We start from the raw sequence: 18085 nt of genomic DNA on the forward strand, positions 1-18085 counted from the left end.
TTTGAAAAAAAAGTCTCTGAGTAGCCTCCTGGGTAATGCAGTCCCCATACTAGAGACATGCCTCGGGGTCTCTGGTTTGGCCCAATCGTAACCTATGCAGTCATGTTGTTTAGTTCTTTATGAGACCCCAAATGCTGTGAGATCACAGCTATAAAAAACTTATATGCCTCAGAGTTCATTAGCAGAGTGATAAACTTGTCCACAAATATATTGCCTTTTTGTGCTCAGTAAATTTAGTAAATTTAGAGTTAGTTTGCTTCAGAAAAGATGACAGTTGTGTTCAAGGATAAGTATAATCATATATCATAATACTTGTTGAATGTTATGACAACAGAACAGCCTTTAAAATGTTTTTTTTTTCTTCTTATCCCTTTGGTAGCATTATAATGCCCAGTAACCTGAAATGCATTTATAACAGTTAGGGTGAAACTTGGATGAAACAGTGTGTTTTCAAAAATCTCCTTTTAGACTGCTAAAGCCAGCCGCCCATGTGGAAATGATTGGAAGACAATGGCCATTTAAAAGTGCCCTGCTTTCTTTAACGAGTGCTGGAGCACACGCGCTCATTAAACCTTCAGTGGGGTCATTAAAAGACCCCTGCTTAATTTGACATGGCACAAAATTTTCAATGACATCCACCACTTTTTCCGTAACGTGAGTCTGTTATACTGTTTAGATCCATCCAGTTTTGGATACCGACTATGGGAGGGGGGCATTGGAATGGCATGACAGGGGTTACAGCCTCAGCTGTGAAAAATTCTTGGAGGAGAAAACACGTCTCCATTATCTAATTTTTTGTAATATGTGTGGTTGGTTGATTCAGTTTTAGTTTGTTATGACTTAAAGCGCTGCTCTTTTTTCTGACAAATATCGTAGAAGTTAATGTCTTGTTTATGCATTGAATACCAAGCTGTATTTCTCTAAAATATTAAAGACCCCACTTGCATCCATTTACTGAACAGGAAGTTTTGTGAGTGGCAGCAAATGGCAGTATAACCGGGTAAATGTTTTCCTTCCACACTCAATCCAACTTGGCCTAATTTGCACACGTTGCTACATTTTCAGTGTGTCCACTGAAAAACAGCTTACCAGAAGTCTCACCTTAATCCGAGATGGCTTGTCTTGTGCCCTAACCCTCCAGTAAAACCGAAAAAGTCCATTAGCTTTCATTCACATGTGGAGTTATTCCCTTGGCAGACCCTGTGCAGCAGGGCTGGGCTCAATTCCATGTTTTCAATTCCAGTTCAGTTCAGCCCAAGCTGCATTCCATCATTTCATCCAGTCCAATCAAAATCCATTCGCTCCTAATGCCACTGGCCTCACTGCAGCTCTGACTGAAGTTCCTTTCAATCTAAACATGTGGACAACTTTCGACCAAGAACCCATAAATATGTCAATGCATAATTTCCTCTTGGCGTCTGTTGGCCTTATCTCTAGACATTTTTATGCCACCTGTTAAGCTTCTTACAGTTTACTGTACATGGAGTTACTGAGTTTCAAGATGAGATATTTTCATTGTGGTTAAAAGGATACTTCACCACCTAAAGTGTTTTCTCCCATGCCCGTAAATGATCCTTGTCATCCCAAACCTGTGCATTTCTAGAAAACATCACATGACTGAGTTAGACCTCTGAAGTGCTCTGTGGTAAAGCATTCTTCAGACACTGAGAGGATGAGAGTGATTTGTGGGGTCCATGACGCATAAGTGGAGAAAACAGTTTGGATTCTGAATACTCAACTCTGTGTACACATCTGATAGTTTAGCCAGTCTGTCTGGATCTAGCCGTTGTGCTGAAGCAGTAAAAAGGCAAATGGGAAGCTTACTTAAACATTTAGGAAAAATAAAGTATAACATAATAGGAGGTTATTTTAATATTATATAATGGCTTATACCATAATGGGATTATACCTTATACCACAGTGCTTTGTACGGTGTCTGATTCTGGCCATCACACTGTAAGAATCTCTTGGAAAAAGACTGACCCCGCAAGAGTGGTTCCAGGTATCAAATATATGCCTTGAAGAAAGACTTGAGACTTAATCTCAGGAGGAATTTGATTTAGGTCCACAACATTTTTAAAGCAATGAAGTTAATGCAGAAATACAGAAGCTATGTCCACCTGACTTCTGTCAGCAAAACATGAGAACGTAAGTGGAAATTAGATCATAATTTAAAACTGACACTTGGAATTTTTTTTTTCCCATGCATAGTGGTAGCATAGACCGTCAGCATGTTGAACACCAGGCGTGATAGAGTGTTAGAAAAACTTTATAGACTACAGGAAAAATTATGAGCCTAGATATGCTGAATGGATTGTTCTGGTCATTAAACTTGGTGTGTTCTCCAGTTCACCGCCTCCCGTAAGATGCATCACAGCTCCTTGTGGCACAGTCACAGTGGCCTGACTTCTTGGCCGCTACGCCCAGACTGACATTTTAATGCTTGGTTAATAAAGCAGAGAATGCAGTGGAAAGCTGCAAATATTTAAGCTCTGCACACTGTGTTCTGAAACAACAAGATGGCCCTTGTACTACACAAGTTTTCCTGAATGTTCTCTTTTTTAACAATTCCACTGTGAAAACCTCTTTCACTGGATAGACAATGCAAGATTTTGCTGGCCTGTTCTGGTGAGTTTCTAGATTGAGTCTGGGTTGCATTTCTCGGAAATGGAAGACAATGTCTCATTTCAAAAACAAATACTTAACATATGATATAAATGGTATGAATGGAGTGTATGTCCTTGTTTTTGATCTGTTATTAATGATGCATCTGTGTGCTACCAAACTGACATCTGGGTTACAGGTTTTCCCATTGAACACTGTATACCTTACCCATGCATAGTTTTTCATAATCAATAGCAATGACGCATAAGCTGACACACAGTGCATGAAGGTTCAAGAATGGCAAGACATAGAGAATGCCAAGACTCAAATCGCAGTTTTTGTCAGGGTGAGTGAGACTTTCACACAAAAGAATGACAAAATTAGAGATCTTCTTCGGTTCCCCCTCATGGGGTTGCTGAATGAAAACAAGCTAAAATAAGAAAGACCCCCGATGGCGAGAGGAAAAAAAAAATCTGTTGCTTTTTCCGAGTTTTGTTTACATGGCTGCTATCCTGCTCCCATTCCTTCTCCTCAGCCATAGGAGGAGTATTCCACTCATCATAAATCCGGATTTTGAATCGTAAGACAAAGAACTCTGACATTTTTAATGGATGTCGTAAACCGGATCATTGTAAAGAGGGGACTGCTGGTACGTTAGATATACTTGAAAGAATGAAAGATTTTGTCTGGTGGAAACGATGCTGTAAGTCAAATTTAAAACATCCTCCTGCAAGTGTGTTTGAAAGCGGTGGTCGTGGTCAGTGGCTTTCCATTGCCATTCTCGGGAGTACATCCTCAGTGGTGCAGAATGAGGTTAATGCGATGGTTTGTGTAGCTGATCTCTAGCTGTAGCTTGCAATATTTTAACTGCCACGTTACTGAGTTGTTAGCTCACTGGTTGTTAGTTACTGGTTGTGTATGGACATCATGAGGTGTTAAAATGGATTTTGCCTGAAAATTTGGGGGGCAGGCAACAGGCATTGTTTGGGATCACTGTCTCCTGGCATATCATCACCAGGTTGGTGCAATGTGAAACCCATCTGGACAACAAAACCCTTTTCCGTTGAGTCGGCACGGTGGGGTTTTCCTGATGCGGTGTGCTTGCGGTCGTTCGAAGGTGGCGGTGATGCTGACGGTCAGGCTGCCCCCCTCCCCAGCCCTCCCGCCCCCCTTCCGCATGTCCAAGAATAGATGGGCGGAAAAGAACAATTCACTCAGCCTCTTGTTTTTACTGCCAGCGCAAAAGATTGATTGTCCTTTGTTTGCCACAGGGCCTCTCTTTGTTCCGCGAGGCGGCAGTGGAAGAATTTGCTGGGCCGTGTGACTTTGAAAGGGCGCGGGTGACAGGGCCAGAACACTCTCGGCGGCAGCCTCAGCCGGTCTGGTGCAGTCTCCACTCCTTTATGTAATGTTGCGGTAAAGACGCCCAAGCAGTGGTCAGATATTTTGCGCTCCACTGTTGAGGGGCAGGGGTTTTGTTGGGGTGCTTGTGTGGGGATTTAAGTGCACAGCCATTGGGCAAGCAGCAGACCTATGGAGAGTGACGGCATCGACAATAAAGGCGAGGGTGTTTGGAGGTGAAAGGGCAAAAGGTCAGGGAGAAAGTGGGAATGCAGAGTGGAGGCAGATTTGCTGAGTGTTAAAACGTAATATATTGTGTCTAATTAACCATACAGGTAGCCTTTATGGTGCTCTTAAGTGGGGCCCAGTATTAAGCCCACACAAGGAATCTATCGCCATGACAGTGTAGCCAGGAATGAAAGGGATGGTCAAAGGCTGGACTGCTTATTGGAGTATTCTTATACTGCCACTAGCCTACATTTCATCTTAATAAATGTGGAGACACATGTAAATAAATCACATCTGCAAACAAGTATGTTTTATAATTTAGGGAGCTATAAAACAGTGTTTAATAGTGTCTTGGGTCAACTAAAAATGGATAAACACTACTGAAGGTGTATATGTATTCCCGTGTGCATACAAGGACAATCATTACTGCCCCTGAAGACAGGTCTGTGATGTTATGATTACACACTGCAGTATAAATCTCACGAATGGTGCCTAGGCTGTAAGCATAAAACATCAACGGTTAACAAGGTACCATATTTGTACAAAAAAGGTCTGGCCACAGTCTTTCATTTAGTGTAATACAAACAGCAGTGAGGCAATGGTTAATTAACAGGTTGCCCAGGCATGTCAGGAATTACTTTTTTTAATAAGAGTGGATCAGTGCCAGGTAAAAAATTGTAATAAAAATTACCACAGTTTTTGTTTTTCCATTGCTGTGTTCAGCACATCTAAAACCCAAGCTATGCCAGCCTACTTACCGCTCAGTAAAGTAGGAGGCTCATTACATTCTTTTATTCATTTACATTTCTTGACAGTTGGCGAGATGTTTGCGCAGTTCTGTCCAGTTAGCACGTTGTGTAACCCATCTAGTGCAGCATGATAACAGAGTAGCAGCTGAGGGTAAGTAGCGTGCTCAAGGCTGCAAACACAGTGTCCCAAATGGAATTCAGGCCTTGGACTTCAGTGATCTGTCCTGGAGAATCATAGGCCTGCAGGTGTTATTGCTGCAGTTAATGCGTCTACAGCCTAAAACTTTGGCAGCCCTGATGCCTCAAAGACAGGAGATGCACATCCCTGGTCTAGAATACCTTGGATGGCACAAAAAAGTCTCCATTCCCACCAAAATGAATGTGGTAATTGTTCGTTAAGTCTCTCCTCATATTCTGTGCCTCACCTGCCATTGTATCATGGGGGGAGATCCACTTTGCAGGGTGTGCAGCAGGGTTCGAAATAAATACCCACCAACCTGTAAAACGCCTTTAACTTTCCCTTCGTCTATCTCACAATCCATGGTCTTCTGTTCAGTATTCAAATCAGGGTCCAGATGAAACACAACAGATCCACTCATCGTGTGTACTTTAAACTCAGAAATAACAACGCAATATCCCATGAGCTCACCCATGCAAATGCACCAGAAAAGTTGACCTTTGGACTGAGTGCCTGATTATGATGTTGCACATGCCTTTGTCGTTAGTGCAAAATGTGTTTCTTGGCAACAGATTGCTCAGTAATTTCTCTGTCAAAGATTTTAGAGCCAGCTAGTCGGTTACCCTTAACATTGTGTCACACAAAACTGGAGACACATCAATAGGCGGGAAAAAACAAAAGATGAGGAAAAACAAAAAATATCTACTAGAAGTCCATCACAGTAAAAAGCCACGAGAACACGACTAGTGGAAAGCTTTCTATGATGATGTTACTGATAATTATCATTAAAGGATATTCATCGTTTCCAGAATACTGTCAGCTCGCTGTAATTTTTGGAGAAAGTTTATCAGCCTGCGGTTTTTATTTATTTTGTTTGATCGGCTCGAAATGCGTATCCCAACGCCTGTAGATTTGTTTGCTGTGATAAAAATATGTTGGCTGCGTGGTGAGATTTTTTTATCCACCAGTCACATTGGCTCGTTGACCAAAAACTGAATTCCAGACCTTGGAGTCCCGGTTCCCCGAGTATGGATGGATGGATCCTAAAATAGATCTGCAAAGTGCTTCTCTGCCTGTGACAGTGGTGTGGGAGGGAAGAGAGGATCCCATCTTAAAAATGGCTTTTTGGTGTTTATTTTATCATTTTATGGCTTGAATTTGCTTATATGTGGCAATACATAGAGATTGCAAATGATTATTTTATTCATTTATACAGTATGTGTTTATCTTACAATACTTCAGTTAGATATTGTTTATTGATTTAATTAATTATTATATTATTTATTATGTAATAGTCCTCTGGCATGCACTATAAAGCAATTTGGGCTTCATTTTTGTGGGAAAGGTACTATACAAATATTTTATCATTATTATTAGTAGTAGTAGTAGTAGTGCTATGATTGTTGGTATTGTAGGTGTATGGATGTGTGCAGAATCAGAAAGCGCAGCCATACTTCGTATAGCCTTGCTCTGAACTTTTCTCACTGTCCACTCTGTCCCAGTATAGGTCTGGCAGTAGCACGTTATCCTGTTTTTGCGCACGGAGTACAAGGGACAGTGTCCCACCCACCCGCTGTCTTCTGCCCCGTCCTGTGACAGCTCTACCCCTGCGTGGGGGGCTATTCTGGAACCAGGTTGACTAAACATCCTGTGTGGAGACCTGTGGGAACATCAAATGCGGACGCACTTCCATGGCTCAAACAAAACACTTCCCAGAAGGCCTCGGATCGCAGTGACTCCTTCTCTGTATTACTCAACCTGTGTGCCAGCACATTTCATTCTTTTTTTTCTATTTAAGTCTTTTTTTCCTGGCTGTTTGATTCATCCTCTTCTCTTTATTTCCCCCGCCTTCCTTCCTTATATTCCCTATTTTTTTTTCTCCAGCATCCCGTGTAAAATACCTGGGTTTTCACGTATGATTATGACATGGTGAACAGCATTAATTCATACACAATGATTGTCCAAATTGAAGATCGAGGCACTTTTTCAGTTCCTTCTGCAGTGGTTCCCAGTGCTCACTGCAGATAAAATACACACATATGTACATTTGTGTGTTACGAACGCATGTTCGCACACACACACACACAGACACACACACACACACACACACACACACACACACACACATGTGCATGCACACAAACACTCACTTCTGCATGCACGCGCACACACACACACACACACACACACACAATACACACACACATGCACATATTCAAACACACAAACTCCTACTGTCCAGTTCATAGTAAAGGCTAGTTTTGTAAGGGGGTTGATTCAAAATGGCACTAATCCCAGCCCCCATTCCCTGAACTTCAAAGCCAGCTATCTGCCATCATATCATAAAGATTAGGCTTTTTGCCCCTCTGATTTACAGTGCTGATTCCTTCTCAGATTACTTACCCAAAGTACTTAGTGTTGTTCCAGGTGGATTGCCTTGGATTCAGTTCATAAGTGTGGTAAATGTTACTTTTTTAGGTGTCTTACTCTTTATTTGTTAAACTGTTATAAAGCAGCAGTGTGGCATAATGGAGCAGGACTTAAAACCCAAAAGCTGTCGGTGTGGTGGTGAGATTCCACAGGATATTGTGATGAAGTGCCTCATTTAAATATTCAGTTGTGTAAATGGGCAACAGAAAAAAACTGTAAGCTATGAAAGTTGCTTGTCTTCTAAGTAAATGTAAGTTAGGAGTTACTGAGTGGTGTGGAGTGGTGTGGTGACCCCTGAGGCCTGTAGTTAACCAGCATAGCGTGAAAGCGTTTTAAGCTAACATTAAAGGTACTCAAACCAAGAGGCTGAGGTTTCCCTGCAGAGAGAGGCAAAGTGGAAGATGTAAAGAAATTCCACTTTCAGGAGTTTAACCAAAGTTCATCTCGCCGCACCTCTCTCTGGACTGGCTCCCCTGCGCGGCTCGGCATATCGAGAGCCGAAAGAGCCACAAATAGCTTCAAATATTAAACGCCGATCTCCAAATGGCCCAAGGTTATGATTTTTTGATTGTTCCTTATGGTTGTGGGAATCCCCGGGGGGCCGTGTTAGCTCTGTTAATGTAAGGTGTTTGGGGGGAGCAGCTCCTCACAGCTTCTGCGAGTGTTTTAAAATAGGCCCCGTCTGCCGTGGCGGGACAGACCTGGCTTCAGACGGGCGCGGGGTGGCCTCGGTGAAAGTCACTGGGAACATCCTCTCTGTCTCAAGTCCCTTTGAAGCTGCATGCAGCATGCCATTCACGCTCTGTTTGCGTTCGGGAGGAAGAAGCTAATTTTATCACCTGTTCAGGCCGAGGCACCAGGAATAACTGTCCCCTCTCACTGTACTCCACATACAGTGCACTTCTCAGGCTAATTAATATAGCACTTTCATTAATATAACACTTTCCGAATTTGGAATTACAGTTAAAGCAGCTGTATAAAGTAGAATTAAAAGTGCACAGTTACTGAATAATGCCACATTGTTGTACCATCACTGTTTTCTTGCAAGTAGAACAAGTGATAAACAAGTGACTGCTCTTGCCTGTTTGATGGAATCACACCCTTTCCTTCATGATAGCCAAAGAAGAAAGAGAAACTATTTTGACGGAATCTGTTTTGTTGCTGTCTGCGTTCGTGAAGGGGCAGTACCCCAAAGGCTTGGTAGGGGGCAGCCGCGAGCGTGGCAGTTCTGTAATCTGATCACAGCTACGGGCAGCACCATATGTGCTTTCAAATGAAAAAAGAAAATGTGGCATTAAAGAGCAGTTTCGAAAGAGACTCCTCACAGAACAATGGCAGCAGCGCAAGTTATGTTTGTTTGCTTAAAAAAAAGACTAACTCGGTGAAGGACGGCCGTTCAGAGGCCGATTACATCCTTGCATTCAGTCAGAGCCGCCAAGTGGTCCTGAGGGAGAAGCTCGTTTTGGCACTCCCCCCACTTTCATCTGGCACTCTGTGACAGTGAAGTGTTCCCAATCAATGCTGCCCAGCCACCCTAAGGAAAAGAGTCACTTTATTGGAAAACATTGTAATGCGATGCCAGATTTAGGAAGGATTGTTGACAGAATGGCACTTTCCTTTCATGACATCGAATTGAATTTTGGGATTTGTAAGGGCTCTCTGCCTGAGCTGTGTGTAAAGCTAATGGCAGCGGAGCGGGTCGACCTCTTTCAGGGTCACAGATGTGTCCTTTAAAACACAGACTGCTCCCCGGCCAGCCCTCCACCCCCCTTGCCCAAAGATAGAGGATTTTCCGAATAAAGCCACTTGGAATGGCATTAGGCGAGGCCCGAATATAGAGCCGCCTCCCGTCCAGCACCGCCCCCCCCCCCCCCTGCACAGCAGGCGGCAGGAATCCCGTGCCCTCCGTCCTGCGCAGCGGGGCGGGATTCTGCGGATGGCCTGTAGATCACCCACACAGCTGCGGGGAGAGACAGACAGGCGGCCGCACTTCGCCACCTAGTTAGCGCTTGGGATGCCAGTCGCACGCGTGTGTTGTGCAGGGGACACGCCGGCCTATAAATAGACGCCTTCCTGGTAGCCTCTCCCGCCCCTGGGTGCGTGCTCCCAGAGCAACCTCCCATCCTGCGATTCGGATCTGTCTCAAAAACAAAAAACCTGAATGACCCAAAGCTCTGACCTGGCCTTCGCTTTCTCAGGGACTGTCCCAAGTCTTTACACCGTTAAGGTAGCGACACCTCATTAGCTGTGTGTGCACTACCTATCGTTCACCCTGAACTTCCCTGCCGAATAACAGCACCAGAGAGAGGTCCTCGTTGGACATCCCTCAGCTCACCCCTTCTCTGAGCCAGCTCCGATCTGCGTGCATTTGCCTCGTTCCCATTGGCCACGCTCAGGCGTGAGCGCACCATGTAGCCCCAGGCGCTGCCTTCGAAACGGATGTTTGCGCTTCCATTGAATTTCCTCAGATATACCTGACCCTGGACGCATTCCATCAAGTATCATATCGCATAAAATGAGCCAAGAAACCGGTACTGGCAGTCTAAAAAAATAATAACTTAAATGCCAGATTAAACAATTGGAATCAAAGAAGCCCCTGAAGCCATTGTCCTCAGCATGTTCTGAAAATACCCCAAGTATTTTTTCCCTTTTCTCCAACACTGCTAGTGCGATTATGTATTTGGTGTTTTCTGTCTGGGTGTCCAAAAATGAGCCACTGGGAGCAAGGGACCACAATAGTTCTTTAGTGGTTATGACACAAGGGTATCGTGTGTAGCTTGGGCCCTGTTTCTGCGGTCTGATTACAACAGTAGTTCAAAGGCGCTGTGTCTCTGAGGCAAGATCCGATCAGAAGACGAAGAAGCCCTGCCAGAGCCATGACACAAAGTCCTGGCGGTGTTGGTGTCATGGCACAAAAACAGAAGCCCCTTGGATTCGAGTCCTCTCAGGCGAGCCCCAAAACAAACCACACCCGCTTTCTGTTTCTGTCTGATTAATCACTCACTCTCTATCTCTCTCGCTTTCTCTGTCACTCTTGTTTCCTTTTTCTTTCCTCACTGTGTCCTCGCTAAAACGACTTTGCACTTCACTCTTCACCCTTGAACCCTTCCATCCTCTTCCTCTCGTTAGTTCCCAGGCAGACTTTTGCGGGGACGCTGCGTCGTGCCTAAAAGCCGAGCAAACTCCAGCTATGCGAGCGAACCCAAACGGAGAGACAGTGAGGGCTGTTTGCACCTCGCCTCCCTCTTATCCCTGCGGCCCTCTCTTGTGAAACAGCTGATCTCATCTTTCATCTCCACACCTGCTCTAAGCCCTGCTCTTGGGTCTGTGGATAAAAGGCGCCAGGGGAGGAGGGTTGTGGAGAGTTGTTTGGCGCCCCCTGCTGTCTGTGACAGATCCGGCAGGGCTAACCATCACATATGCGCTCTGTTCTGACAACAGTGATGTATGGCTCACGGGTAGTCAGCGCGGGATAGTCAAATTGAAAATGTTTCTGAAACAGTACATTCAGTTACCTTACATTATACGCAATGAGAATTTTTGTGAGCTTCATTTGACTTATTTTCTGATTGTTTTGAATGTTCTGGTGCTGTACACAGTCTCTGTGTCTCAGTGGAGAGCCGAGAAACAGAGAGGAGGATGTTATTCCTTTTCTGTGTCCTACCCTCGAGGGGGGAGAAGCTGTCAGAGAGGGTGGTGTACTGTGTGGATGTAGCTGTGACCTGGAGGAGAGATGAGAAACACTCAGTCAGTGAAGAGAGTGATTTACTGAGTTGCCGTGTCCTGATTGAGAGATGTTAAACAGTCAGTCAGAGAATGAGGTACTTTTGCTGTGTTCTGTTGGGAGAGATGAAAAATAGGCAATCCGTCAATAGAGACTGAGTATTGTGTAGTATTGTGTTTCTGCATTTTGATTGAGAGGTGAAAAACAGCCAGGCAGTCAAGAGAGGCTGCCATGACTGAGAGGTAAAAAAGCAGTCAGTCAGACGTCCATGTACCATGGTGCTGAGGCTGGTGCACTGTGCTGCTGTGTTGTACAGAACTGATGGAAACCAAAACCATCCGGCCCTTCAGCTTCTCCTTCAACACCAGTGACTACCGCATCCTGCTGATGGACCAGGACCAGGGGCGGCTCTACCTGGGCAGCCGCGAGTACCTGGTGGCCCTAGACATGCAGAACATCAACAAGGAGCCACTCATAGTAAGTGCACACACTAGTGTGTGTGTGTGTGTGTGTGTGTGCGTGTGTGTGTGTGTGTGTGTATGTGTATATGTCTGTATGTGTGTTTATGTTTGTATTCGTGTAAACTGGAGAAGTTTGTTATTGTAGAGATAGTCGGGAATGGGGAAATCAATGAATTCTGTACTGTACATATAAAAAAGACTCATTCAGTCCTGGGTATGTTTGTGTCAAACTGATGCATGACACAGTTAACTTACCCTCCTCCATTCCGTGTCTCTCACCTCCCCCAGATCCACTGGCCTGCCACCTCCCAGAGGAAAGGGGAGTGCCGCATGACAGGAAAAGGAGGACAGGTGAGCTCCGCTCGAACGCGAGAGTTATCAAAATGATGGAAATTACCCATGTGGACGTCATGAACAAGGCATTTTGAGGGGTCGTTGTCAAGCAACATTACAGGAAGGGTTTAATATCAAAAAGCAAAGAGGGGGGTATCATTTTGGGGAAACATATCCAGCTTGAAAGTGGGCGATGTCATTTATGAACCTGCCGCAGAGACTCGTGCCCGAGGAAGAGAGACGTTTTCACTCCCTCTTTTTGTCTCCATGTGTACCAGGGGGAGTGTGCCAACTTCGTCCGTCTGATTGAGCCGTGGAACCGCACCCACCTGTACACCTGCGGCACCGGCGCATACAGGCCCGTCTGTACCTTCATCAACAGGGGCTGGAAGGCTGAGGTACGGCAGCGCTCAGCCAGTCACGGCTCGCTTCCCGCCGTGAGGCTGATTTTTACTGATCCTTCGTCACATCTCATTCCTCCCCTCTCTCTGCAGGACTACCTCTTCCGCCTGGTCCCGGGGTACCTGGATTCCGGGAAGGGAAAGTGTTCCTATGACCCCAATCAGGAAAATGTAGCAGCCATCATCAGTAAGATCTTACCCTCCTCCTTAGTACTGAAAAATTCTGGTCATCAAGTTCTTGATAAAAATAAGGTATTAAAAATCCTGGTATTAAACATTATTGTAATTGCGTTTTTCCATAATTCCCATAATTCTCCTTGTTCTACCACTCCATCCTGCTCCTCCCTATACTTCCCTTCTCCCTTCCTACCCTCCTCTTGTCCTCTCTCCTCCCCACTCCTCTCTCCCCCTCTCCAGATGGGAATCTCTATGCTGGAGTCCACGTTGACTTTATGGGCACAGACCCGGGGGTCTTTCGGACCATGGGGGGCAGACCGGCAGTCAGAACTGAACAGTATGACTCCAGATGGCTTAACGGTGAGTGTCAGCCCCACAGCTCTGGCAAACTGTTGTTCTGCACGTACCAACCTACTGAATCAGTGATGGAGTGACCAGCTGTTCGTTTCAGCTCTCCTGCAGATGAGAGCAGGGGTGCTGTTTCATGTCTCATTCCTTTGCTTTATTGGAAGTGTAGCTCAGTACGCTGGGAGCTGCACACAAAACTACTGACACTGCACAAGGACACAAATGAAAACAACGGAACCAAGACCCATACCCAGAGCTGAGCTTGGCTCAGCACTGAAACACGTTTAGGTTGCAACTGGCAATGAACCACTCAAAGAGGGGTACCAATGTGTGAAGGGGATGAATTTGATCAAACTCCCAAAATCTTGAGTCCGTCTTTGCATCAAAATGTTAGCATTAGCCTTTGAGAGTCCACAAGGGCTTTATTTATAAAGGGAAAATGTCCTCTACAGAATGACGCAACTCAGACGGGTAGCATTTCAACTGCAGTTACTTGTTAAACGCGCCAAAGAACAGGTGAACCAAGCACACTGTGTCTGTGATCTCTGTCACACCTGTGGATTGTCGAGAATACTTCCATTGCGGGTGAGCAGCAAGAGAAGTTGCAGTTTGGAAACGATAGCATTTTGGTCTGCATGTAGCAGCAAGTGGACGAAATGAAGCAAGCTGAAATTCACTTGCAAATTAGAAGGAAACGTAACTGAAAAAAATAGGTTTGTTTGAAATTGTGCCAGAATGCGAATCATAGCAGGTAAGCAAGGTTTTGAAAGCGTACTGTAATTAGATTGTGTTTGGGCGTGGCCCTCTCCCACCATTTTCTCAGTCACTTGGCCAATGGAATATAGGGTGCTGAGCCCTATGTTTACCTCACATTGAAGTATGCATGGATTTTTATCACCGTCTCTTCCTCTCTCTCTGTCTCCTTCAGAGCCAGTGTTTGTTCAGATTCAGCACATCCCTGACAGCTCAGAGAGGAATGACGATAAGCTGTACTTTTTCTTCCGTGAGAAGAGTCTGGACGCTGGGGGCGGGGCCAGTCCCAGTGTTCTGGCCAGGGTGGGGCGCGTGTGTCTGGTGAGTGTGCAGAAATTCCACATTCACCAACATCCTTCTGAACTTCTTCATATTACCGTATTGTCCATGTAAATTGTCCATATAAGTCAATATTATGTACACACCACAGCAGCTGCAATCGTTACAGCACCACTAAACCTGAAACGGAAAGGTCAAAGGCAAAGGTTTTCTGATTATGGTGCATATTAAGTATTGCATATTCGCATCATGCTGTAGGCTGACTCCTTGTATCAAATCAGCAACCTGCAGTTCACACAACTGTCAGATGCTGAGCACAGAGGAAGTCATTTTCAGTGTCACTGCATCCTAATTCGGGCCTGTGTGCATTGCACCATCAGAATGATGACGGGGGTCAGAAGTCACTTGTGAACAAGTGGACAACCTTCCTGAAGGCGCGGCTCGTGTGCTCTGTGATCGGGGAGGACGGGGTAGAAACCTACTTCGATGAGCTGAGTGAGACTGCGGACCGTTTCATTTCTTTTTTCGGCTAGGCATCCATTTACCTGGCCAGTGCCAGCTTCATTAACCCTCTCTATTCCTCCTTTCTGTTCTCAGGGGACGTTTTCATTCAGCCCACTCAAGACGAGCGCAATCCTGTTGTCTATGCTGTCTTTTCTACTGCCGGGTAAGGTCGCCACCCTCGTTCCCTTCTTTTCCATCGTCCCTTGGTTTAGTCAATATTCAGCTTTGACCAGAGAAATGAATGAGCTGCTCTGAATGACAGTTTTTATGTTTGCTACACTTGTAAAGATTGCGTTTATTTTTCCCTTCTAAGGTAAGGATAAACGTTACTTGAGTCTAGGGGTACTGTGTGTGCTTTTGGTTTGTACTTCAGTGTGTTGTGCTAGTACAGTATAATATCTCTGTTTCTGTGGTGTCTTTTCCTTTTTTTGTTCTTATTAGCCTATCCCTTCCTGAATGTCCATGTGTCTTCCCTTCATTATGCTTTTATCTTGCTGTTATCTTGCCTTACCTCATGTCTCCTCCTCTCTCTCTCTCTCTCAGCTCCGTGTTCAAAGGCTCAGCGGTGTGCGTGTACTCCATGGCCGATATCCGCAACGTGTTCAACGGCCCCTTTTCCCACAAGCACGGCCACAACTACCAGTGGACGGCATACACTGGCAAGATCCCCTACCCCCGCCCCGGCACAGTGAGTCCTCTTTCGTATCCCTCCCAGTGTCCCCAAATGTGCCGTGGCTGTGAGCCTCTCATTCTCATGAGTGTGTAGCAGCGAGCTCTGTCACTCAAATATGTCACCTACATGTTGTACCTCCAAAACTTCTTTTTGAATGCATCATTTACCCTCTCTCTCTTATATACTCTCACATATCACCTGTATCAATGGTGTTCTGCACGATAGCCATTAGCCCTTTATCTCACAGAAACACTACAGTATATCCACTGTAGCTGTTAGCCATCTCTCATATACACATTATAGTGGCTCCAGTGTAGCTGGTAGTGCTATCACGGACATGTGCACCACGGTAAATCCAGTATAGCTGTTAGACTCTTCTCATATGTACACTACTGTGTGTTTATGCTATAGCTGTTAGCGATCCCTCTTACATACACTACTGTGTTTAAGCAATAGCTGTTAGCCATCCGTCATATATACACTACTGTGTTTAAGCGATAGCTGGTAGCCATCTCTCATATATACACTACTGTGTTTATGCTATAGCTGTTACCCATCCCTTATATACACATAATAGCAGTATAGCTGTTCGCACTCTCACTCACATGCACGCTATGATGAATTCAGCATAGCTGTGAGCCATCTCTCATATATACAGTACTGTGTGTGTTAAGGTTGTTAGCCATCTCTCGTATACATATTACAGTGTCTCCACTACAGCTGTTAGCTCTTTCTCACTCATACAGCATCTGTATTTTAACAATAAGCCTGTTCATATATAGTCCTCCAGTCTTCAGTCATATCAGTGACTTTGTTAGCTGTGTATAGTTGCAGTTGATAAACAGGATGTCTGGAGCTCAGCATGGTGAACGCAGTGGCGGGTAACGGTGTCCCCTTTCACCACAGTGTCCAGGCGGCACCTTCACCCCAGACCTGCGCTCCACCAAGGAGTTCTCGGACGAGGCCATCAATTTCGTGCGCACCCACCCCCTCATGTACCACCCCGTCTACCCGCTCCACAAGCGCCCCCTGGTGGTACGCACGGGGGTGGACTACCGCTTCACCACCATTGCAGTGGACCTGGTGGACGCAGTGGATGGGAGGTACGAGGTGCTCTTTCTGGGAACAGGTGAGTGATTCTACAGTGATACAGACACAGTGAATACAAGACTACTCTGTGCACAACCAGCTTTTAATTAGACCTGACATAACCAATCCCCCCCCTTCTCCATTACAGATCGTGGAACAGTCCAGAAAGTGATAGTTCTTCCTAAGGATCCCAGCACTATGGAAGAGCTCATTTTGGAAGAAGTTGAAGTTTTCAGGGTAATAAGAACCTACTTTATATTTTTGGCCTTAAAAAAATATAGCAAAATATAGAAAAAAAGCATTTAAGCACCTTGTTACTCATGCTTTTGTTGAAACTGGTAATGCTATGTTTTCTCCGTTTGACACTGTGGCTCTCCATTCCTTCCCAGACCCCAGCACCAGTGAAAACAATGAGAATTTCCTCCAAAAGGGTAAGGATTTCAGACAGCACCTCCATGGGTTGGCTACAGTGTTCAATTTGTATTCAGAGGGGTGAGGTGTTTGGGGTTTCAGAATGGGTGGTGGTACATTTTTCTGTTTCGCTTCTGAAAAGCGGTGATAAGCAAGCGAAAGTTTACATTGTTCTTTTCAAGTGTGATTAAAAAAATTGCGTTACCCTCCTTTTTCCTGTTTTGTGTCCATAGCAACAACTGTACGTGTCGTCCGAAGCGGGGCTGACGCAGGTGTCCCTGCACAGATGCCCTGTCTACGGGAAGGCCTGCTCTGACTGCTGCCTGGCCCGGGACCCGTACTGTGCGTGGGACGGGGAGAACTGTTCGGCCTTCACCCCCGCCACCAAGAGGTAACGGTCAAGCCCCATCCCTCTGTCCGCTGTCTCGAGAAGCACAACCATTTCTCTGTCCTCTGAATGAAAAGACAAAAGGAAATGAGCTGCTTATCCCAACCGAAGCCCACACCAAATCCAACGCACAACTCCAGACTACTGCTCTTTTCTGTGTGTGTGTGTCTATATTCTGCACTCTAGTAGAAAGGTCAAAGGCAGTAGTGCTAGTAGTTGTAGTGGTAGCAGTAGTATTGTTATATTTGTGGGGGTTTTTTATTTTTATTTTTATTTCTCAGTTTCTTTGCTTTTCCCTTATCCAGAACAACTTACACAGCTGACAGATCATCCATTTATATGGCTGTATACTTACTGAAGTAATTCAGATTAAGTACTCTGTCCTGGCTTGAGGGTATAACATCAGAACCCTACCTGGGCATTAGCCTAGCAGCCTTTAGGTAGTGTGTCCTGCTCGTTTTCACTGTGCATCACGGTGCCATGAGAGCCTTTCTCCCTCTCTGTCAGGAGGAGCAGGCGGCAGGACATTAAGCATGGAGACCCACTGCGCCAGTGTAGGGGTTTCAACGCCAAAGGTAAGCCCCCCCCATCATGCTGTATGCACAAGTGCATAGTCCAACACAGTCGCCACACATCTAACGCCCAGTCCACAATCAGTAGTGAATCGAGCCGAAACATTGTCGTCTGCAGTCACAACATTAACCACCCACTTTGGATTGTTCTTGGTCAGTCGTTGCTGTGCTCATTGGCTGTTTTGAATAGATTTGTCTGTACTTTTTTTTTGCCACTCAGAGCACCATGTTCACAATTTTTGCAGTGTGGTCATAAGGCTTTTTGAGGGCGCTGCGCTTTCCATAGCACACATACAGACTGTGGGTTGCTATGCACTCGTTAGGATTTGGCAGAAATCCTGTTGTTATTGCGTTTAGGTGCCATAGCCCGTGCAGTGGAAGAAGCTGCTTTTGTATTGTTTTCTGAGCAGCCGACGCCCGCGGTATCTGCTCATGCGAGAGA

The 18085-nt window shown here is 45.4% G+C and overlaps 1 protein-coding gene across 1 annotated transcript in view; it reads left to right on the forward strand.

The window, feature by feature from the left end:
• Positions 1 to 18085, forward strand: part of sema3ga (sema domain, immunoglobulin domain (Ig), short basic domain, secreted, (semaphorin) 3Ga) — a 46928-nt gene that overhangs the window by 26658 nt on the left and 2185 nt on the right. Inside the window, exons 3-16 of the mRNA XM_036530696.1 lie at positions 11571 to 11731; positions 12004 to 12066; positions 12327 to 12446; positions 12543 to 12636; positions 12867 to 12986; positions 13903 to 14048; positions 14387 to 14501; positions 14604 to 14673; positions 15054 to 15198; positions 16090 to 16312; positions 16421 to 16509; positions 16662 to 16703; positions 16917 to 17074; positions 17579 to 17646. Coding sequence (XP_036386589.1) covers positions 11571 to 11731; positions 12004 to 12066; positions 12327 to 12446; positions 12543 to 12636; positions 12867 to 12986; positions 13903 to 14048; positions 14387 to 14501; positions 14604 to 14673; positions 15054 to 15198; positions 16090 to 16312; positions 16421 to 16509; positions 16662 to 16703; positions 16917 to 17074; positions 17579 to 17646 — 1614 coding nt within the window. The remainder of the gene's footprint in view (positions 1 to 11570; positions 11732 to 12003; positions 12067 to 12326; positions 12447 to 12542; positions 12637 to 12866; positions 12987 to 13902; positions 14049 to 14386; positions 14502 to 14603; positions 14674 to 15053; positions 15199 to 16089; positions 16313 to 16420; positions 16510 to 16661; positions 16704 to 16916; positions 17075 to 17578; positions 17647 to 18085) is intronic.

The sequence above is a fragment of the Megalops cyprinoides genome, chromosome 6 (assembly GCF_013368585.1).
Source record: "Megalops cyprinoides isolate fMegCyp1 chromosome 6, fMegCyp1.pri, whole genome shotgun sequence".
Lineage (NCBI taxonomy): Eukaryota > Metazoa > Chordata > Actinopteri > Elopiformes > Megalopidae > Megalops > Megalops cyprinoides.